Genomic DNA, 24,816 nt, shown 5'->3' with positions numbered 1-24,816 from the left:
GGAAATTCAAAAATGTTGCTCGATGCATTAAAATTTCTAAAATTTACGCTGCGCTTTTATTTTTGTTCTCTAAAAATTAATTTTCTTATCAATCTAACGATGGGCCAACTGATATGGGAGGGAGTTCGTAAATGGCTTGAAAGCTTAATAAATTTACATAAATAATTTTTTAAGTACGTGATTTCAGATGAGTGAAAAATCCTCGTTTTGACACACAGTTTCGAACAAATCTCACACTTAAAAAATTAGTTTCCTGTGTGATCAGCTGTATGCGCTTGTAACATAGAACTTTGCGCGAAATCTTTAAAGCAAACTTCACATTTGAATGGTTTTTCCCTCGTATGAGTTCTCATATGTTTAGTTGTTGCTGTCTTGGTAGTAAACTGTTTACAGCAAATTTCACAGGACAATGGTTTTTCTCTAGCGTGCATTTTCATATGGATCCTTAATATTGTCCTAGTAACAAATTGTTTACTGCAAATTTCACACGTGAAAAGAACATCTCTAGTGTGCCATTTCATATGTGAGATTAAGTCAGAATTGATTGCAAACCGTTTGGGGCAAATTTTACAAGGGAAAGGTCTGTCTCCTGTATGCCTCCTCATGTGTATTTTCAAGTTGTATTTTGTTAAAAATTGTTTAGGGCATATTTCACACGGGAAAATTCTTTCGTATGCACCCTCATATGTACTTTTAACGTAGAACTGCTAAAAAATCCTTTGGAACAAACTTCACATGTAAAAGGTCTTTCTTCGGTATGTATTCTCATATGCACTTTTAACTGATAATTTGTAGAAAATGGTTTTGAGCAAGTTTTGCATGAGATTTCACGTGTGAGAGGAACTTTGTCAATATGTACTGTCATATGTCTTTTTAACGTGGAACTTGTTGCACACTTCCTAGGGCAAATTTCACATTCGAAAGGTGTTTCTTTAGTGTGCTTTCTCATGTGAACTTTTAGATCCGTACTTGTTATACACGATTTAGAACAAACTTCACAGGTGAATGGTTTTTCTCCAGTATGTACTCTCATATGCACTTTTACCGCGGAATTGTGTGAGAAATGTTTTGAACAAATTTCACACTGGTAAGGTTTTGCGCCTGTGTGCAATCTCATATGGACGTTGAAATAATGATTGTCTACAAATTGCTTGCAGCAAATCTTGCACGTGAAAGTTTCTCCAGTGTGCCATCTCATATGTCGTGTTAAATTACCTTTGTTTAAAAATGTTTTGGAGCAAACATCACATGTGAAACGTCTTTCTTCACTGTGCCCTATCATATGCGCTTTGAATTTGGAAATTGTTGAAAATTGTTTGGAGCACATTTTACATGAAAAAGTTTCTCCCGTGTGCCACCTCATGTGTAATTTTAAAGTAGAATTTGAAAAATACTCTTTTGGGCAAAGTTCACACTTGAATGTTTCTCCAGTATGACGCCTCATATGTGATGTTAATTCATAATTAGTTTTAAACCGTTTGAAACAAACTTCGCACGCAAGAGGTTTTTCTGCACCATTATGCCAAGTCATATGTCTTTTTAAATTACACTCTCGTGAATACTTTTTGTAACAAATTTCACAAGTGAACGAATTATCAACGTGTCTCGTGTCCTCTTCTGTGAAACATTTGTTAGAGTTTAAATCACTGGTAGCATCATTGAGTATTTCTTCAGAGGAAGAACCTAAAATCATAATTACTTATTTTTCCATTTGCTACTCATGGTAAAGCAGGATGAGATTTAATACTATAAAAAGTTTTCCTAAATCTTTGTGGGTGGTTCGTTTCGTATGTATGTTTAAAAGATTATAAAGAGATTAATAAACTATTTAATTTTTTTATGTGAAGATTTCTTAATTGCCCGCGAGCACCTCTCATACTAAAATGGTTTGTCCCCGTTATGGGTTCTTATATGTTTAGTTAATACTGTCTTGGTATCAAGTTGTTTGCAGCAAATTTAACATGATAATGGTTTTACCTCGGTGTGCGTTTTCATATGGTTCGTTAATACTGTCTTGGTGACAAACTGTTTGCTGCAAATTTCACATGTGAAAAGAACGTCTCTAGTGTGCCATTTCATATGTGAAGTTAGGTCGGAATTAATCAAAAACCGTTTAGGGCAAATTTCACATGGAAAAGGTCTTTCTCCTACATGCCTTCGGGTATGTATCTTTAATTTGTATTTTGTTAAAAATTGTTTAGGGCACATTTCACACGAAAAAAGTTCTCTAGTATGCACCCTCATATGTACCTTTAACGTAGAATTGTTAAAAAATCCTTTGGAGCAAACTTCGCATGTGAAGGGTTTCTCCTCGGTGTGTAATCTCATATGATATTTCAACTCAGAATCTGTAGAAAATTGTCTTGAGCAAGTTTCGCATGAAAAAGTTTCTTCTCCAGTGTGCAATTTAATATGCAATTGAAGATCTTTATCTGTTTTATACTGTTTCGAGCAAATTCCGCATGGGAAAGGAACCTTTTCAATATGCACGATCATATGTCTTTTTAATATGCTGCTGGTTGAACACTTCTTGGAGCAAATTTCACATTCGAAAGGCGTTTCCTTAGTGTGCTTTCTCATATGTACCTTTAAAGCCGTACTTGTTATACACGGTTTAGCGCAAACTTCACAGGTGAAGGGTTTTTCTCCAGTATGTACTCTCATATGCACTTTTACCGCGGACTTCTGTGAAAAATGTTTTTTACAGATTTCACACTGGTAAGGTTTTGAGCCTGTGTGCGATCTCATATGGACGTTGAAATAATGACTGTCTACAAACTGTTTGCAGCAAATCTCACACGTGAAAATTTCTCCAGTGTGCCATTTTACATGTCGATTTAAATCGTGCTTGTTTAAAAATTTTTTGGAGCAAACATCACATGTGAAACGTCTTTCCCCACTGTGCCCTATTATATGCGCTTTTAAGTTGGAAGTTGTTGAAAATTGTTTGGTGCATATTTTACATGAAAATGTTTCTCCAGTGTGCCACCTCATATGTGATTTTAAAGCAAAATTCCTTAAATACTCCTTGGGACAAAGTTCACACTTAAATGTTTCCCGTGTATGGCGCCTCATGTGTGATTTTACTTCATAACTATTCGTAAACCGTTTGAAACAAACTTCACACGCGAAAGGTTTTTCTGCGGTGTGCACTCTCATATGAATTTTCAATTTAGACTCTGCTGTAAATTCATTAGAACAAATTTCACATATCACACTTTTACCATCATGCCACTTCATATGTCTTTTTAAATTACGCTCGCATGAATAATTTTTGGAACAAATTTCACAAGTGAACGAATTATCAACGTTTTTTGTGTCCTCTTCAACGACACATTTGTTCGAGTTTAAATCCCTGTTAGCATCATTGTGTATTTCTTCAGAGGAAGAACCTAAAATTATAATTACTTATTTTTCCGTTTGCTACTATGATAAAGCAGTATTAGATTAGAAACGATAAAAAGTTTTTCTAAATTTTTGTGGGTGGATCATTTTCTCTAACGAGCAGTGTATGTATGTACTTATATTTAAGTATTTATGAGATATCGTCATATATGTATGCCTCAAAAGGTTAATTAATTATTAATTCTTTCTTTGAAAATTTCTCAAGTGTGTGATTGCAAGGTTATGTTATATGTGCATGTTATATGACTGTACAAAGATGTTATGTTATAAAGGCAGCACCATTAATCTTCCTTAATCCTGTATCCTCCTCCTAACAGGAATATGGCGATATTTAAAAAAATGAGTGGGTCCCCAGGTGAGTAGATCATACAGTAATGGCAAATCCCACTCCTTTGGAAAAAAGGACAGCTTCGTGGAATCTGGGGGAAGCAAGAAATCGCTAAAAACCACACGATTGAACATCGCAACTCTAAATATAAAGTCCTTAAGCAAAATAGGATTTATGAACATTCTATTTCTGTTCGCAATTCCGATTCAATTTCAGCTCTCGGTCACCACTATCTTCATACAGATCACAAAATTGATTTTGAAAACTCCAGAACCATAGCCCCCATCCAATTCTATAAACCAATAATTATCCGAGAAGCCATAGAAATAGAAAAAAAGACCAAATTGCCTTAATGAAAGAGATGACGCCATACGGTTACCTTCTACATGGAGACCTCTCACAAAGAAAATATCGCCCCCTCCATCCTCTAATCAAAATCCCACTGTCGAAAATGTTCGCGCTAACTCTCGCGCAAATCCCCACCTAGGTCACGTCACCATCGACGGTATAAATGAATCGTTCCCTGGTCCCAGTCGTAGTAGTGAAGTGACTAGTGAGTGTAGTAGTGTCTGGGGGCTCGGGAGACTGAAACCTCGGAAGACCTAAAGAAGACATCAGAGAGGATGTCGAACGCTCGGCTCAATGGATATCGACGCGGTTCAATCCGGAAGACTGGTGAGTTTAATATTAATTTTTATAATAGTATTAATCTTAGCTCTAGGTTTATATATATATATATATATATATATATATATATATATATATATATATATATATATATATATATATATATATATATAAATTGAGACGCCGAATATATAAAGAAACGGCGAAATGAGCACAATTCGTCAAACTTTTTGTGTATAAATAGGTATCAATATACTGTTATACAGTGGCACGGTCTACATTTATTAAGTTGAGATCCTTGCTGTGCTGCAGTTATCTCAGTTTGGGAACCAAGATGCGGATAGTGAGGTGCTACGTTCTTCCAGTGTTACTATATGGAGCTGAAGCCTGGAAACTGACGCAAGCCACTGAAAAACGAATCGAAGCCTTCGAGATGTGGATATACAGAAGAATACTAAAAATATCTTATGTGGACCATGTCACCAACGTTGAGGTCCTACAGCGCATGACAAAAGAAAAAGAAGTGCTTAATTTAATTAAACAACGTAAGCTTGAGTACCTCGGCCACGTGATGCGGAACGAAGAAAAATATCGAATTCTTCAACTTGTTATGCAGGGTAAAGTATTTGGCAGAAGATGACCGGGACGCCGTCGTATCTCGTGGTTGAAAAATCTCCGACAATGGTTTGGGATGACCTCAGCGGAGCTGTTTCGCAGAGCAGTCAACAAAACCATGATAGCCTTGATGATCGCCAACACCCGGACCGGATAAGGCACTGAAGAAGAAGAAGATACTGTTATAACGGTATTTCTGTGTGCCCTACGACTTCAGACAGTCGGGCAGATACAAACTCATATGTGTCCTGCTATTTCCACTTCTCCAGTGGTAGCTGCAAAAAGCGCTACCTATTTTGTAGCCTTGGTGGTGCTTTTTGCAGCTACCATTGGAGAAGTGAAAATAGCAGGACACATTCGCTGGCTTTCCGTGTACGAGTTTGTATCTGCTAACAGTCTACTGATACCAATTTATACACGGAAACTTGTTTGATAGCAATTCATACACGAATTTTGCTCCTTTCGCCGTTTATTTATATAATCGGCGTCTCAATTCATCGAAGCCGTAGCAAAGCTCTTGCTGAAATCTGTAAGAGACTAAAGAGAACAAATAACAGGTTAGAAACAAAAATAATTGATACATGAAAACTTAAAATAATAACGTACGGGAAAAACATCAAGTCAGAATTGGCTATAGCAGAATGAGTTTGAGAGCATTTTAAACGAAGTAAAGGAAGCAAGAACTACTATGGATCTTCTAATGACCACCAATAACCATGAGTGTGGAAATCGAAGACCTTGAAGAAAAGCATGATCATTCAATATGTATAAGAAAATTAAACAAACAATCAGGTGGTTCAAAAGACAAAGTATTCTAAATATTAACAAATAAAAAATATGAAGATGGAAGGAGTATATAGAAGAATTACATTCATGAACGAATAGTAGTTACTATAACCAACAAAAATGTCAGCCAAGACGAATCTCTTGGCTGAAAAATCTGAGACGGCAGACAGTAGAACCGCTGCGCGCTGTAAACAAGTTTATGTGGGCCAGACTGATCGCCAACTTCCCATGAGGATACGGCACGGGAAGAAGAAGCAAATCCTAGTTTAAGATACACTGTTTCGAGCAAATCTCACACTTGAAAAATTATTTTCCTACATGCACAGACTTATGTCTTTGTAATCCGCACCTTAGTGCAAAACACTTGAAGCAAACTTCACATTTGAATGGTTTTTCCCCTGTATGAGTCCTCATATGTTTAGTTAATGACGTGTTGGTAAAAAACTGTTTGCAGCAAATTTCACATAAGAATTCTTTTTCCCCATTGTGCGTTTTCATATGGGTCTTTAATACTGTCTTGGTGACAAACTGTTTGCTGCAAATTTCACATGTAAAAAGAACGTCTCTAGTGTGCCATTTCATATGTGAAGTTAGGTCGGAATTAATCGAAAACTGTTTAGGGCAAATTTCACAGGGGAAAGGTCTTTCTCGTAAATGCCCTCGGGTATGTATTTTTAATTTGTATTGTGTTAAAAATTGTTTATGGCACATTTCACACGAGAAAAGTTCTCTAGTATGCACCCTCATGTGTACTTTTAACGTTTTATTGCTGAAAAATCCTTTGGAGCAGACTTCGCATGTGAAAGGTTTTTCTTCGACATGCAGTCTCGTATGAAATTTCAACTCAGAATCTGTAGAAAATCGTCTTGAGCAAGTTTCGCATGAAAAAGTTTCGTCTACAGTATGTGATTTAATATGCAATTGAAAATCTTTATTTTTTTTATACTGTTTTGAGCAAATTTCACACTTGCGAGGAACCTTTTCAATATGTACGATCATATGACTGTTTAAACTACTACTTGATGCAAACTTCTTAGGGCAAATTTTACATTCATAAGGCATTTCTTTAGTGTGTTTTCTCACATGTATCTTTAAATCCGAACTTGTTATACACGGTTTAGAGCAAATTTCACATGTAAAAGGTTTTTCTCCAGTATGTGACCTCATATGCACTTTAAGAGCGGAATTATGTGAAAAATGTTTTGAACAAATTTCACATTGAAAAGGTTTTGCGCCTGTGTGCAATCTCATATGGACGTTGTAATAATGATTGTCTACAAACTGTTTTGAACAAATCTTACAAGTGAAAGTTTCTCCAGTGTGCCATCTCATATGTCGTGTTAAATTACCTTTGTTTAAAAATTTCTTGGAGCAAACATCACATGTGAAACGTCTTTCTTCACTGTGTCGTATCACATGCGCTTTTAATTTTGAGGTTGTTGAAAATTGTTTGGAGCATATTTTACATGAGAACGTTTCTCCGGTGTGTCCTCTCATATGAATTTTTAAGCTACAATTCGTTATAAATTGTTTAAAGCAAATTTTACATGAGAAAGTTTCTCCAGTGTGCCACCTCATATGTGATGTTAAAGAATAATTCTTAAAATACTCTTTAGGGCAAAGTTCACACTTAAATTTTTCTCCAGTATGAAGCCTCATATGCGATTTTACCTCATAATTGTATGTAAAGCGTTTGGAACAAACTTCGCATTCAAAACGTTTCTCTTCTCTGTTCACCCTTATATGAGTTTCAATAGATTTTTCAAGGTTTTTTGTGTCCTTTTCTAACAAGCATTTATTCGCGCTCAACTCACTTTGTATCTCTTCAGAGAAGGAACCTAAAATTATAATTACTTAAGAAATTTGTAAGGACACAAAGGGTTTATATTCCTTGAAGTAAAATTTTTTCTTCATAAAGTTTTATGTTACAATGTGGTAGAGAATACTAAAAGTTATGCGGAAGTTAAAGTTTACTCGCTGTAATCTAGGCAAAATGCCCTTACTCCCAGAATTAATTTTTTTACATCTTGTGATGGTGATCTTTTTTTGGTGGGTTGCTATAATATGCTCTCTTATTATAGCATCACCTCGCAATGTTTATGTTTTTGTTATGTCATGAATATATCAATACAGTTAAAAGTTGTCATACAGTACGTTAAGTTTTAACTTAGATATACAACCTATAAATGGCAACACTGCGCTCCGTCAACTTTCCACGAACCTCCGTTGCCCGTCGAAAATAATTTGTCATTATACAGTGGTTGTTTTTGTGTTTGTATAAAATACACCTCATAATACAGGGTAAGATCCTCGGAAAGAGAGGCCCAGGCCGAAGAAGAACATCCTGGCTCCGAAATCTCCGAGAATGGTATCAAGAGACCACCGCTAATTTATTTAGAACCGCCGTAAACAAAGTTATTATTGCCAATATGATCGACAACGTTCGATAATCGGACAGGGTACTGAAAGAAGAAGAAGACAGTCGTTGTTTAAAGTAATAAGAGCGTAGATTTTTAATTTATTTTTGTAAACAATATGTCTGTTTATACGCCCGCAGAAAAGGTTCAAATAATAAAATGGTTTTATGGTGGTAATTGCAACAAATGTCACGCTCAAGAAGTGTCGCCAGAAAAAGTTGAGGAAAGAGAATTTCGGGATACACAAATTTGTGCAAAAATCGAGGTAGATTCAATACATTCAAGTAGAAACGTAACTAGAGAAACGTAACTAACTTTTTACGATGTTGGCAATGTTACTGTAACGAAAGTATATTCTGTTAAAATCTAAATGATCTGACGACGGATCTGTCGTCATTTTTGCATTTTCATAATTATATTCAGAACACTCCAAATTTGGAAGCATCATCTTCTCAACACCTTCCAATCAAACTACAAACTCCTTAACAACTCACAACCATTTTGCTAGCTCGTCGCAAATTTTACTGTCTACTGTATTAATTAAGGTCTTTGACTCCAAAGGCAACATGCATGAAGCTCGTGCACTGTTGGACAGTGGTTCGGAAAGTAATTTCATTACTCAACGGTTACTTAATACTTTAAAATTACCCACAACTGCAATTGATTTTTCTGTCTATGGCATAAATCAAACAAATTCTGTGGTTCATCTTAAAACTTCTCTTACCTTCAAATCAAATACAATGAACTTTACACGTACAATTTCTTGTTTAGTCATGCCTGAAATAACTAGTAGACTGCCTTCTGTCACACTAAACAGGGAATCTCTAAACATTCCCTCTAATGTTACACTCGCCGATCCACACTTTAACGTTTCGTCTACTATAGACATTTTAATCGGTGCAGACACATTTTGGGATCTTTTATGCGTTGGTCAAATTAAGCTATCACATGGTCAACCAACTTTACACAAAACCAAGCTTGGCTGGATTGTATCCGGTCCTATACCCTTTCTTTCTCGTAACAAAACAAATTGTCACTTTTCTAGCAACAGAAATCTCGAAAATCGGTTACAGAAATTCTGGGAACTTGAAGAATGTCCAAAAACCAAGTTCTTTTCTGAAGAAGAACTTCAATGTGAGAAACACTTTAAAGAAACTACTTCCTTTGATTCTACAGGCAGATTCATTGTCTCCCTTTAAAGTTACCTCTATCAAATCTTGGTAATTCAGAGATTTCAGCTACCAAACGTTTTTTCTCTTTAGAAAAGAAATTAAACTCTAACCCAACTTTGAAAGCAGATTATACTCAATTCATCGGTAAAATACCATCTTAAACGAGTAACTAGCAATACTGTTCTCTCCTATGAGGAGTTTTCCACTGTTTTGATTCAAATTGAAGCAATTCTCATTTCCAGACCTCTTTTTCCTATGTCTAATGACCCCTCAGACCTAATTCCTCTCACACCTACACATTTTCTGGTTGGATCACCTCTCACATCAGTTCCTGACCGCAATCTGTTAGATGTTATGGAAAACAGATTGAGCAGATTTCAAAAGGTCCAGCAAATGGTGCAATGTTATTGGACACGATGGTCCAAAGAATACGTCTCTTCTCTTCAGCAACGCGTCAAGTGGAAGAAACAATGCAGTTCCCTTCTCAAGATTGGTTCTCTAGTACTTGTTAAAGAAGATGGACTGGAACCTCTTAGATGGGCCTTAGGTAGAGTAACTGACATCCATTCCGGCAGTGACGGAATTGTGCGTAGTGTAACGCTAAAAACAAACTCTGGCGTATACAAACGTCCGGTTGTGAAGTTATGTGTACTACCGAACGAAAATCAACTTTAGTTTTTCATACTGACTTCTGGACTTTATACATTTGAGTTTTTTGAACCCCCTTATGGCGTTCAAAGGGGGCGGCTTATGTTAAAATTTAAATGATCTGACGACGGATCTGTCGTCTTTGGAACGGCGCAAGCATGGCTTGGCGACAGCTTGTCGCTAAGGGAAGATAAGTAAGAAGTCCCGTTACTTCTTAACGGAAAGATGGTAAAACCAACCCTCCTCCGGCAAACGCATTCTGTTTCAATTCATCGAAGTAACAACATGTAGTATAATATTAATATATTTGTAATATTTTTTTATTTGCATTATTAAAAACAATTAAGTTTTCTTCATATTATAACGTTTACATAGAAGTATTAAATACTTTAATTTACGGTCTTGTGTTCTTTACTAAAACCACGGGAAGTCCAAATAATATTTAGCAACAAGTAACTGGAAGAATTCAAGATTTCCGTTTTCCACTGAACAGTTACAAAACATATTCTACAACGAAAGTATATCCAGACGACTACTTTCGAAGAATGGAGTTTTGTGAAACTCTAATAACAAAGGCTAATGATGAACCCAATTTTATTAAAAACATTTTATTTACTGATTAATCTTCTGTTTCGTTAGTAGGGAGATATAATCCTTTCATTACGAGGTATTGGGCGCGGGAAAACCAGCACAGAAGTGTTGTTTACCGAACTCAACGTCCTCAAAAAGTAAAAGTCTGGACTGGCATTTTAGGAGACCACATAATAGGTCCATTTTTTATCGAGGGCAACTTGAATAGTAGAGTGAGTATACCTCGATTTGTTATAGAATCATGTTCTTCCCACTATTCTCAATCTTCCTGATGTAAATCTGAAGAATGTTTGGTTTTATTAAGACGGTTGTTCAATTCACAATTCAATTCGCTCGAATGATTAGGGAATACTTAACAATACTTTCTCGAATTGAGTTATCAGTGGAACAGGCAATATTAAGTGGCCTGCGCGATCTCCAGATCTTACACCCATGGACTTCTTTTTTGGGACATTTAAAAAGCATCATCTACGATCATCCTGAGGCTAGAGCCCAAAATTTGGATGAATTAAAAAACCGAATGAGAGAAGTCTCCAATTCTGTTACAGCAGAAACTCTTACATCTGTCCGCAGAAATTTTTATGAAAGATTGGGATACTGTTCAGCCGTAGAAGTTCAAATATTTGAATCATTTCTCTAGGGCATAAAGAATCATTCCTTATTTTATTAGGAATATTTTTTTATTTTCAATAAGAGTATATTTTTTGTTTTATCTTTTTAGAGAAATGTGCTTTTATTTTTAATTCAATCACAAAAAATTGTTCACATTATTAAAAACCGATACAAATGCACCGCCTTATAAAGGTCAGTGAATTTTTATCGAGTTTATGTTATAAGAAATGAACCGGGTATACGCAAGCTAAACAAAAATCGACGGACGTAGATGCACATCCCTTGCGTTGTTATGTGTTACTAAATGGTTTTCGTTTTCTCGTTTTCTGTCTAGGAATCTAAGATGTCGGAGAGGATCGGAGAATTACAATTACCTTGTACGAGGTAATGTTGCCCATTTTAACGCTTTGTGCAGTTTGCAATATATAAAACAAAACTTAACGTACTGTTTTATGATTATAAAAATCGTCTAATTATTTTATCGAAAGTTATAATAAATTGGCAACGTGGTAAGTCATTGACTCTGCAGTAGCTTAAGACTTCATTGAATGACCGGATTGTTAAGATAAATATCAACCATGGATCCAGATCAACTCAAACGGTTTATGATGGTAAATGACGGTTTATGATCAACTGTAGAAAAGTTTGAAAAGTACTTCAAATTCTAATACTATTCATTTTATTAGAAAATTTTCTTCTTCTTCTTCTTTCTCTTTAAAAGCAATTCTGCTTGTTCATTGACAGATTAATACCTCTATGGAAGGTTGTCACCCCATATTTTGCGCGGTCGTCCGATACTTCTTCTGCCGATTGGTGACTCACTTCTCGCTATTTTGACGGCACGGGTCTTCTCCATTCTGCTTATGTGATTATTCCATTCTTTTTCTATTTTGTGTCCATACATTTATATACTGTACGTTACATTGGAAAATTTTAATGCACAAAAAGAAAACTTTAAAATGTACATAGAATATTCTGCAACTTTTTCAATACTTTCTGATTTAGTTGCACCTCATAAAATTAAAGATTTTGCTGACACCATTGTAAAGAAACTTAAAAAACGTCTGAATGATAACTTTTCTAAAGCAAAATTACCGAATTCATATACACTCAGGTGCAAAAAAATCGATCCATTCCTTATTTCTTATTTATTTGAAGTTGTATAATTTTAGAGATATTAAATTACGTATGTAAATTTAGGTGTACCCTCGTATACGAGAAATAAAATATTATTTTTAATATTGCTTTTTATATTTCTTAAAACAAATTGGTATTTCAGGTTTTTGTCAAAAAGGGTCTGAAGCAAGTAGATATTTATTGAATGTTGTTTTTAATTCAACAACTATACTAGTGTAGTGATTTTATTTTCAAAACGTGTTATATTTTTATTTAATTATCCTTCCTAAATGTCTCTAACTCCGACAGAGGCTGCAAGGGCGGTGACTTTAGTTCAAGATGGTCGTAGCCAATATTATGCAGCTGAAATGTTGGGTGTTAGTCGATCTTCGGTTCAAAGAGCAGTTCGGCGTTTTAGTGACACCGGTAACTTCACAAGAAGACCAGGATCAGGTCTTAGAAGGGTAACATCCGAAAGAGATGATCGATTTCTGGTCCCATCATTTTTGAGAAATAGGCATTTAACTTCAGTTGAACTGGCAAATCGTCTGAGCTAAGTGAGAAATGTGGATGTGAGCAGATGGACAGTTCGTCGACGACTTGTAGAAGGTAATTTATTATCCAGAAGGCCAGCCCTATCTCCAATACTATCCATAGAACATCGCAGAGCTCGCCTTGCTTTTGCAAGAGAACATGAAAACTGGAGTGATGCAGATTGGAGCAATGTATTGTTCTCAGGTGAGTCCAGATTCTAAGGTCACCAGACGACCGAGAAAGGGTTTGGAGAAGACACGGAGAGCGATATTTTCAATGTAATATTGCGGAAAGAATAAGTTATCGGAGGGGCTCCGTTATGGTTTGGGCTGGTATCAGTTCAGAAGCTCATACTGAGTTAGTTATTGTAGATAGAGGTTCTATGACTGCTGCAAGATACATAACAAGTATTTTAGATCAGCATGTGGTACCTTTTGCTCCTTTCATTGGACCTAATTTTATTTTTATGGACGACAACGCGCGTCCTCACCGTGCTAGAATCGTCAAAAAATATATAAAGGAGGTGGGAATTGTCCGTATGAACTGGCCAGCTTGCAGTCCCGATCTCAATCCCATAGGACATATATGGGATATGATGGGAAGACGTCTTCGAGCACGAGTACTCCGTCCAAACAACTTGGCTGAACTTACAGCGGCTTTTCAAGAAATATGGGACCAATTGGATCAATTTGATATCCAGAGGTTAATTACCTCAATGCCTAGACGTGTACAGGCTGTTATAAGGGCCCGAGGGGGAAACACTAGATATTGATTTATTATCAATGTTTTTCTTAATTTCCGAAAGTTTTGTATAGTCTTGTATTTTTGAGTTTTGGCGTATGTCTCTATAAATAAATGATTTTTTTGGATAATCTGTAAAAATTATTTTAATCTAACATATACTTTTGCATATATACCTGATTTAAAACTAATATCTTCAAACGTTTTCTTTTTTCAGCAAATAATACCCATGGATCGATTTTTTTGCATCTGAATGTAGATTGGCAAAGAATAGTTATTAACTCACCATATAAATTTACGCAGGTTTCATCACAACTAAACAGCACGAGATATAAAATGGGCTTGGTATTTCCTTTATAACCTCGCCAAAGCTAATTGAAAAAAGCGGTTGGTTTTCGTTGACATGGGAAAGTCTAAATTCTTATTTTAATTACGCCAGACCTGATTAAATTTTGAAAGCGATTATATAAGTTCGCTTTTAAGTGGGGTAGTTTAAGAAGAAGCGTTCAAATGTTTATGGCAATTTACAGATACTCTAACTCCAAACATAATTTATTACGAAGAGGGACTTTTAACTACACGCTCTTGACGAAACGATAATAAAAATATTAATCTTTGGACCTCTCTCTGTCACACCGTTCCCCCAGTGTGACAGAGAAAACTGACTCAAAGCAGTCCCTGCATTTCTTTATAATTTGTTAGGTTTATCGACCATATGACCTAAATGACCAATGAGAAGGCCTATTAGACAGAGATGAGAGAGAGAGAGAGAGAAATTTATTGTTTTTAAAATGAGTTTACATTTATAAAACACAACATGATATAGTACAAACAAGGCACAAGATACATTAAAATACCAACTAATTATAAAATTTCCATAAAAAAATATATCAATTAGCGCAACTGTCCTCAAAAAATTCCTCTATACTCTATAATATAACATTTAGATAATAAAAACTTCTTAATTGCTCTTCGGAATACAAAAATATTGGTTGAGGATCGTATATCGAGTGGTAGGTGATTAAACACTTTCTTACCAGTGTAAATAAATGATTTTTTAATTAATGTAGAAGATGGAATTGGAAGTGGAATAACATAATTTAGACGAGTTTTATAAGAGGAATCTGTTCGAATATCATCTTTGTTTTTTAAAAATTAAGCACGCTAATTCATACCATGTTTCCGGAACAGAGGCCTGCATGATGTACTTAACTTGACCTTGCATAAATATCCGAGTGCTCTCTTTTGTAGCATAAAATTTCTACTAAAATGATGAAGAGAACAGCTACCCCAAAAGGCAATACCGTATCTCAAATTAGATTCAATTAGAGCGACATAAACACTTTTTGCAATCTTGAAATCTAAATGGTAAGCAACTGATTTGACTGCAAAGCAACCCGATGATATCTTTTTGCTTAAACATACAGTATGTTGCTCAAATTTAAGTTTATTGTCAATATAGAGACCTAAAAATTTGTTTACGGTGTCAGAACGAATGCCTTCATTGCCCAGAATAATGTTGTTTAAATCGTTCTTAAAAGAAATTCATTTGGTTTTTGAAAAATTAAATGTCAAATGATTAAATGTCTAATAATCTTGTTCAGTACCTTAGAGTCCTTGTTTTGTCATAAAATTGTGCTGTCATCTGCAAATATAGTAAACCGGCTATGAATGTCGAGGTTAGTAATGTGGTTAAAATATATCAAGAAAAAGATAGGACCCAAGACATAGCCTTGAGGTACTCCACAATTAATAAATTAATAAAGATATTATTAGAATAGCGCTCATTGATTGATACAGACTGACATCTGTCTTCCAAGTATGAACTGAACCACTTTAGAGCAGTGCCTGTAAAACCACATCTTTCCAGTTTATTAAGAAGTATTTTGTGATTGACACAGTCAAAGGCTTTAGATAGATCACACAAAACAGCGGCAGCAACATAATCGTTATTTAAGTCCAAGTATAGTTTTTCCATGAATTTGAAGATGGCATCATATGTACTTTTTAACGACTTGAAACCGAATTGGAAGGAAGAAAGTAAATTGTGTTTTTGTAAGAAAGTCATCATTCGGATTTTTACCAATTTTTTACAACGTTTGAAAGCTACGGTAACAAAGAGATAGGACGATAATTAGAAGGTAAATCGTGGTCACCACCTTTCACAACAATCGCTAAATTATCAGATTATCAGGAAGAAGGGATAAAACTTTAGATGGGATATCATCCCAGCCTGCAGCCATAGAATTTTTATTGCCTTGTATATTTTTTATTTCAGCAGAGTTAGTGGGAAGAAAATAAAAGGAATTTGTAATGTTTACTCTATTTAAAAAATGCATTGTTTACCGAGCAGTAATATTTTCTTTTCAAGCTTTCTATATATGGACCTATATAAATATATAAAAAATTCATCACTGTATATTATATGTTTTTTAATGTAATTTAACGATCTTAAGTTTTTGCAGGAAATTTTAATTCCTTTAGTAACCCAAGTTTTGTTACCTTTCGATTTAAGAATTCTTTTTTTAAATGCTAAATTGAAAATCTTCATGAGAATGTGATGAAATTGATAAAGCAAATCAGGAGAGCAAAAAATATTATTCCAATCTTCCTAATTACATAATTTGATAAACCTGTCAAAATTACTTTTGCTGAAAATCCTACCCCATCTGGCTGTATAAGGTGAATTCTTAAGGGGAAATTCACATAAAATGGGATCATGATCTGATGAAAAATAGGGAACCACTCTAAACAAAGCCAGATCTGGATATAGATTAGTACAAATATAATCCAATTTGCTGTTATCTCTGTTTGGATCGGTAACCAGCATTCTTATATTAAAACTATTAAGTAAATTTGTAATGGTAATAACATGGCTATGTGATGAATCCAGATAATCAATATTAAAGTCACCTGTCAAGATATTAAAAGTATTTTGTGAAATTTTTACAAGCAAGGATTCCAATCTTTGAAAGAATAACTGAATAATAGACTTAGGGGGTCAGTACACAACAATCAGAAAAGTATTAAGCTTCTTACTTAACTATTACTTAAGAAAGTAATAGAGAATTCAAATTCAGATTCAATGCGGAGGTGGTTAAATTTATTGTAGTCAACATGATGCTGGAACTGCTTTGCGTCAGTTTTCTCAATAGCACTGGGGGAACGCTACTGTATTACAGCAGTCAGTATATCTTGTATTATATGTCTATGTCTACAAGTCTATAAAAATATATAAGATTTCTAAAAGCTTCAACAATAGGTATGAATTTTTTGAAATTATTAAATTAATTACAACCCACCCAAAAAGAAAAAATAAAAACGAAAAAATGGCTTTTTATACGGGTAGGTAAGTAGGTAAAGGTAGGTAAGTGGGAGTGGACGGTGGTCTAAAATTGGGCTAAGTCTTATATTTTAATCAGATAGAGTGTAAAAAATTGAATTCTGGTAGTGAGTGCACTTTGCCTATCTTAATGGGGTTAACCTTCCTTAAAATGTTTCTCTCCCACAATTGTTGAGGTTTTACACTTGATTGAATATACCAGGTCAATGATCAATTACAAATAAATAAATAATACCAAAACAAATTCATAGCATAAGGCCTTTAATATCATCAAATTTTGGGTCAGATAAAAAACTGATACTGGACAATTTTTTATTACAAATACCACTAATCAAAAAAAAACTATAAACTAAAAAAGGAAATAGTAAACATTCTACTAATTACTGTATCACCTTGTTTAACACAACTCTTAATTTGATAACAAGGAGATTTACCAATACGATCAATGGAAAAACAAAATCAATGAAGAGCAACAAGACTACCCAAATAGATCAACTATAATCAATTCAATGATAAAACTTCATAAGACAATGACCGCCCCTCCTTGTTCTGTCTTTATTAGGTCTTGTCTTTTTATAATTTTTCTTTGAATTATTCTTAGTTTCTCTTAATATTTTTTCGTAAGACACATTACTTCCGTTTCATATGCTATCATTGTTGATTTATATATTTTTGTCTTTGTTTCTTTGCTCAGGTTTTTGTCTTTAAGTAGTCAGTGATATTTCCAATACACCCAGTTTCCTGCCTTAATTATTTGGCATAGTTAATTTAATTTAAAATCCTTTCCTTGTTAATATTCGTTTTGATTATTTTCATCTTTAATTTTGCTTTTAGTAGTATATGAACAGTGTCTGTATTTGCTCCCTATATATCTCAGCAATATTGTCAGCAAAAGTAATAGTCCATTTATTTCCTAAATGGGCAATACTATTGGGTAACAATCAATGATAAAATCTTATTCGTCCCAATAGCTTAAATTGTGTTTATTGTTTAAAATTTAATTGAAAGAAAAAAAGATATGATTGTGGATTCAACCTTACTTCAACAGGCATTAACTTTATATAATAAGTCTAGAAATAAGTCTGTATAACTTATTTAAAAACTTTTCAATAATATCAGAGTGACGAAATTTTTTTTTTAAATACAATTGGACCAAAAAATAAAACAAAATCACGATTTTTTCAGTGACAACAACCCATCTATCTTTTTTTTTGCATTTAAACCTTTGTATTTTCTGATTTACACATTCCATACAAGCATACATTTACTTTGTTAATAAAATCTATAATCCTCTCATTGAACCAAGTATTGGTTATTTTATTCCTCCCAAATTTTCCAAAACTGCAACTATTTTAGCTTTCCAAGTGATTATTCGGCAACCAGGTACCAGGCAATTACTGGTTATATGGCTGATTCATACTAAGAACATTCCCCAATGTGCAGTATAAATATTGTTCGTTTTGAGGCACCTCAATAAATAGTTATACAATTTTGTCAGTAATTTTAATGTTAAAATCATTTAAATGTCAAGTTGAATCCAGTATGCTTATAACCTTTACCTTTCAACTGTCCTATAAACCTTTACAGGGTACAAATTGTCTTTATTGTGCATATATATATATATATATATATATATATATATATATATATATATATATATATATATATATATATTGTTATGATATGTAAAATCGAGAAAAATATTGGTTTGTTTAAAATATTTCAAAGTTCAAAAAACATTAAAATAATTCAGAAAGAATAACCAACAAACATTTCGAAGAAGGAAAGTTTTTAAATTTTTGGATTACCTGTATTAAACAAAATGTAAGCTATGCATAAATTATTTCTTTGTTATACTTGAGTGACCCGCATAATTTTAAGTGAAATCCAAAGACAATTGAACCGGGTTTTCCAAATACATTAATGCAGTGATTAAAGACAATAGAAGAGATTTTAGAAAGAGGTTTTTGTTAGTTTTTAAGAACTATAGAAAAATATTATTTGTAAATAAGTTTTAGGAAATTTTATAATTATAGGTAAAAATTTGTTTGTTATCGAAATGAAAAAATGGGGGAATTGTGACGAGTGTTGATTGGCGGAGATTGAAAAAGGTGGGATAGGTATGTAGGAATGAAAGTTTAGCTAGATTTAGGAGAGAGAAAAGATAATCAGTTGGTTTTCCAAGTCTGTAAGACGAACAGTGATTGTTCTCTGGCGGTTCCCGAGAAGTAGCAAGCAGTAGTGTTGAATGTTAGTGAGTTTTTGTGGAGTTAGTGTATCTGACAGAAGCTGAAGCAGCAAAATATTGTAAGTCATATTTTTCTACTTATATTCCAAGAGTCACTGTTCAGGCCAACGAGAAATTCAGTTTATCGTAAAGAGAAGATATTCCAAGAGTCATTTTTCACTCGGGCCAACGAGATTCAGTTTATCGAGAGGAGAAAGGCTATCATAATTTGAATGATTTGTGCTTTTGAAGGAGATCATTAAGGACGATATACTTGCAACAATCTGTTGTAAGATTGCTGATTACATAGGAAGCGTTTGAGAGGAGATAATATAGTCTACAAGGAACAAGGATTTGGACCACTCATCATCAGAGAGAGATATTTTTGTTTTCTGCAGTTTTTTTCTTTTATTGATAACACAATTTTTACACTTAATTTAGAAAGGATATAAATATTTTGATTAGGAGAGTTAGAATAGTTTGGGATTTTGAGATTTCAATTAATATTGTTTGTACCATTAATTTTGATTGTTCACGTACGTAGAACAAAATTTTGAGAATCATTATATGAGATTTGTTTATTGAAAACTTTTGAGTGTGAATTATTTCATTATTTTTATTTCAATATATAGTGTTAGATCATATGTGTTTTTTATTATTCCGGTATTCTTTGGACCTTACCTTTCACATGTAATAGCATAGATATTGAAGCACGAATTTAACCCTGAGATAAAAGAATTAAAAATTGTGATAGTCATAATCATATCATTTAAATAATTTTAATTAATCAAAAAAATTAATTAGCTAATTATTGCTTGGCGCACCAAGACTTTAAATATCACAATAATATATATATATATATATATATATATATATATATATATATATATATATATATATATATATATCAGTAGCTTGGTTCTAAAAGGGCCAATGTCAATTTTAGACTGTTTGGGCATAAGTGCATTTTTGTCTTAGATTTCAAATAAACAACACTGTGTAAAAAGGGCCAATGTCTAGATAGAGTAACAAGAGACTTACAGCATTACTTTTGGCCAATGTCAATCTCTAATCAACACTAATTTTTAAAGCAAAAAGGACCAATGTAGACTTCAGCCTCAATGCTTCTAAAAATTTTATTTCTATACAGGCCAATGTTGACATTGGCCCTTTTTTAACAAAACCTTCTTCGATTTGATTTGACATTGGCCCCTTATTTCTAGGTTAGGTTTCTGTCTATACACATTATCGTGAGTGCAAAAGTAGTACCTAATCTTTGTATTAAAAAATCGACAGTGGCTCTGAGGCCTCTGAGTGTGTGTTTTACAATACAAAAAGTGATGGAGCAGTTATACCGTGGAAAGAAACTTGTTAACTTGTGTAAGTTAGACAAAATGGAAGCAAATAAACAAGCCGGTAAGTAAATAGGTTAACTTTATTTTAAAAATTGGTAATATTACAAGATTTAGATGTAAGGACGAAATGATAACTAAGTAAAAAATTGTATACTCAAAAAATGTACCATGTAGGACAAATTTAGTGACTAGGCCGACTGTATGAATATTAGTAACTTATGCTAAGACATTTCAGTCCTATAAATCTTATTTTCAAATCACTTAGTGCAATTTAATAACAATTTTTATTTAAATTTTAGATAATGTGCCGCTGCCTCCAAAACAGGATGATTCGACTGTTTTACAAGAAAACTATGATCCTCGAATAAGCATTTCGCCAGGTAGATAAACCAATGTAAATAGTTCTTTGTTTCAGATAATTAATTTTTTGCTCTCTTTGTTTCAGACAATAAATTACAAGATATAACAACTGAACAATCATCATCGAAAAATACAATAAAGAATAAACTGAGGTCGAAATCTTCTGTGATATATAAAGAAGAAGATGATAACTCAGAACGATTTAAGACTTTTGATGGAAGTTCAAGTGATGAATTTGAACCTTATGATAGTGACTCTTCTGACTCAGACAACTCAGAACCTAGTAAAATACAAAAAGACAATCATATTACTGCAGAATCAGAACATACGCTGACTGTCTGGAATGAAACTTCTTATAGAAGAGGAAGAAAAAAAGTTCTGGACGGAGAACAAATTAGAAAAAGGAAGCGTAATCCAAATAATTGGGAAAAGAATAAAAGAAAGAACTTAAAAACGCTTGGAAAAGAATATGTTACAATTCAAGGTAAAAAGATTTCAGAGAAATCTTTAAAAAATCCATGTCAATGCCGAAAGAAATGTTTTGAAAAATTATCAAATGAAGAAAGGCAGACCATTTTTAGTGAATTTTATAATCTTGCTTGGGAAGCTCAAAATCAGTTTATTGCCAGTCACATTCAAGAAAGAGAGAAGGCAGTACAAAGAATAAGAGGCCGTAATGAAACAAGTAGAAGAAAGTATAGCAGGCAATATTATTTAGATTGTAACTCAGAGAGAATTGAGGTTTGCCAAGTTATGTTTTTATCAACGTTAGATGTAACCTTAAAAAAAGTTCGGGTAATAATGAACAGAAAGCGTTCCTCAACATCAAATATTTGCTCAAGCGATGGTCGTGGAAAACATACGAACCATCCAAAAATAAAGGAAGAGGAGAAAGATGTAATAAGGCAACACATTCTGATGTTTCCTTCGTTTCAAAGTCACTACGCTCGAGAGAAAACTGCAAAGAAATATTTGCCTCCCGATCTTTCTATTTCAAAAATGTATAGGCTATATTGTGAGTATTGCCAAGAAAACAACATAACACCTAGAAACGAATCACTGTACAGACAAATTTTCGTGGAAGAATATAACTTGTGTTTTAAAAAACCGTATAATGATATGTGTACTACTTGCGATAAGTTTTCTTTACTCCTTAAATCCGTTACAGATGAAAATGAAAGAGCCCAACTTGAAAGTGAAAAATTACAACATCAACACTTAGCAGAGTTTGCTTATGAAGAGAAAAAGAAAGATAGACTGGCTTGCAAACTTAATCCAAATTTGGTGGTATTCAGTTTTGACCTACAAAAATGTTTGCTCACTCCCTACTTAAAAAGCAGCATTTCATTCTATAAAAGAAAATTATGGACTCTGAACCTTACCATTTTTGAGACGCAAGGAACTACAAACTCAGCTAAATGCTACCTATGGAATGAAACTATAGCTCAAAGAGGTGGACAAGAAATTGCTTCCTGTCTATACACCTACCTAAATAGTATTCCCTCTCATATAGATAAAATCATTATGTATAGCGACTGCTGCCCTGGGCAAAATCGAAATATTTTACTATCAGTTATGCTTCTTACCGTTATTGAACATTCCAAACACCAAGGAAGGAAGATTGATATTTATCACAAATTTCTAGTACCCGGACACACTCACATGGAAGCAGACACTATACATGCTGCAATAGAAAAAACTAAAAATTCTACTACTGCCAGGATAGATATTCCTAGAGACTGGGCTAACCTTATTCGTCTAATACCCAGAAAACCACCAATTTTTGTTCAAGAAATGAAGCAAGAAGAATTTCTTTGTTTTAAATCATTATTATCTGGCAAATTTCAGCATGCAAAAACCAATACTCAAGGACAACCAGTGGTGTGGTCTAAAATAAGACTTATTTACTATTCAAGTGAAAATCTTGGCGTGATGAAATACAAAAACTCCTTTACCGACGATGAGCCTTATAAAACATTGAGCTTATTAAGAACAAGAACTAGAAATTCTGGAACTACTCGTTTGTTACCAATCTCTGATAAACCATTGGGCATACCAGCGAATAAAACACAACATCTGAAAGACATGTTACCTTACGTTGAGGAGAGTAGTCGTCCATATTACCTTCAGTTTAATATTACCATTGTAATCCTACTGATTGTGACTATGTTTTTATAAAATAAACATTAATCTCTTCAAATTATTGCAATGTTATTATTCCTTAATTGGGCCAAAGTAACAGTTTGGAGTATTTTTTTGTTATTCTAAAAGGGCCAATGTCATATTTCCAATAAAAAAAAAACAAATGTGGGTCAGTTTTACTGATGCCAAACATTCCGTAATCTATGTAAGAATGACAAGACAAAAAAACAGTGTTGCAATATAAAAAATATTAGCAATAACTGTAGATCATTTTGTATAAGAATCTTCTAAAGCAGTTTCCCAAAAACAGCGTTTTATGACTTTGGCCCTTTTAGAACCAAGCTACTGATATAAATATATATATTATTTACTACTATTAAAATTAATTACAAATTTAATTTGTAGTGTTCTACTATGGATTTCTTAATAAAAATGAACACTCATTAATCTCATTATCAAACTTATTTAATAATGATGAAAACATATGTTCCTTCCTATGTTCTGGTAATTTAAGGTTTGGTTATAATTATTAATTCAGAATAATAAACTTTCAAGTGTACACTTTTTTCTGACTGAACTACATTTGTCACATAAAGAAACAAGCCACCCACATGTAAAACAACACTCACAATAAAACATTCTAAAATATGAGCCTTTATAATAATAAACACAAAGGGTATTTAAGATTTAGGCTAATCTCCAAGTCTCTCTTTAATATCGATATCACAATAGTGTAATAGTTGAATTGAGATTATTTATATTTAAAAATAAAGATATATTCTAAAGAAGTACCCTCATAAGAACAAAACTATTTTTGTAATGTTTATAATTAGAGTTTCCAAATGATTATGATTACCTATACTTTTACTTTTTTTAAAATTACTTTCCCAAAACTATTCTGATTTATACATACCACATTGACTCTGATTTTCTTCAGTTAGGTCTTTGTTATCCTTAATATTTGGTTCAGACTTCAAAATTTTACAGTTTATCAAATTACTATTATCTTCAATTCGTTCATGTTTTACATTTTCAATGGATATTGCCGTATTCATTTGATTGAACCAATCCTTCGAATCATTAGTTGTATTATCCTCAAGTAGAAGTATTTCTTGTTTACATTCATTTTTTATCATAACATTCGTAACTGGAAATAATACCACACCATCGTTATCGTTTATTAAGTCGGTTTCGCATTTTATATTAGATACTTCACTTTTTGTGTAAATGTCTTCCTGTTTCTCCATACTGTTCGAAGACATTTATATAGATTTCATTCACTATGAAAAAATGGACACCAAATCCAAAAGACTGTGCATTTTTTTATGTACTATATGCGTCTATATTCCTTGGTACTATGATAACGATAACATGATAATTATAATTAATGAAATCGTTATCGTTAAGGTAAGGTCCATTCGCTTAGCTCGGGCCTCGGACACAGTGCCACACTATATCGCTTTAAAAAGAATAATCAGAGATATGTAAGCATATCTCTGACTGAGAATAATATCAAATAATATACTGTGACTGTGCCTCGGGCATATTTTGACAGATTCACAGGTGATCTGTGGACAGATTCATGGTAGGAATAGGAAACCTATAACACAAAAATTCCTAGTTCTCAGTATTATATACATATATATATTATATATAACAAAACTAATAGCTCAAATATAAATACTACTATTGCAGACTTATTCCTTAAAAAAAAAAGAAGAATTATTCTAAAGAATGGAAATGTATACTAAACCCATAAAATTCTCCCTGTATATTTAAAATATAATATTTGAGTTG

At 33.4% G+C, this 24,816-nt stretch overlaps 1 protein-coding gene across 3 annotated transcripts; it reads right to left on the bottom strand.

Moving 5' to 3' along the window:
* Window positions 1–482: 482 nt before the first annotated feature.
* Window positions 483–24,545, bottom strand: LOC140444267 (uncharacterized). Of its 3 annotated transcripts, none has more exons than XM_072536024.1 (2): window positions 23,933–24,545; window positions 483–1,683 (listed from the first exon to the last, which is right to left on the bottom strand). In XM_072536024.1, exons 1-2 carry the CDS (start codon window positions 24,279–24,281, stop codon window positions 629–631), a joined length of 1,404 nt encoding a protein of 467 aa, XP_072392125.1. In that variant the 5' UTR covers window positions 24,282–24,545; the 3' UTR covers window positions 483–628. The 3 variants fall into 3 exon arrangements, with proteins under 3 accessions (XP_072392125.1, XP_072392121.1, XP_072392117.1); XM_072536020.1 differs by lacking the exon at window positions 483–1,683 and adding an exon at window positions 1,689–3,392; XM_072536016.1 differs by lacking the exon at window positions 483–1,683 and adding an exon at window positions 3,404–7,599.
* Window positions 24,546–24,816: the final 271 nt, after the last annotated feature.

Source organism: Diabrotica undecimpunctata, chromosome 1 (assembly GCF_040954645.1).
Source record: "Diabrotica undecimpunctata isolate CICGRU chromosome 1, icDiaUnde3, whole genome shotgun sequence".
Taxonomy (NCBI): Eukaryota; Metazoa; Arthropoda; class Insecta; order Coleoptera; family Chrysomelidae; genus Diabrotica; species Diabrotica undecimpunctata.
Note: the sequence above shows the minus strand (reverse complement) of the source record. Positions and strands in the feature narration are given on the sequence as shown.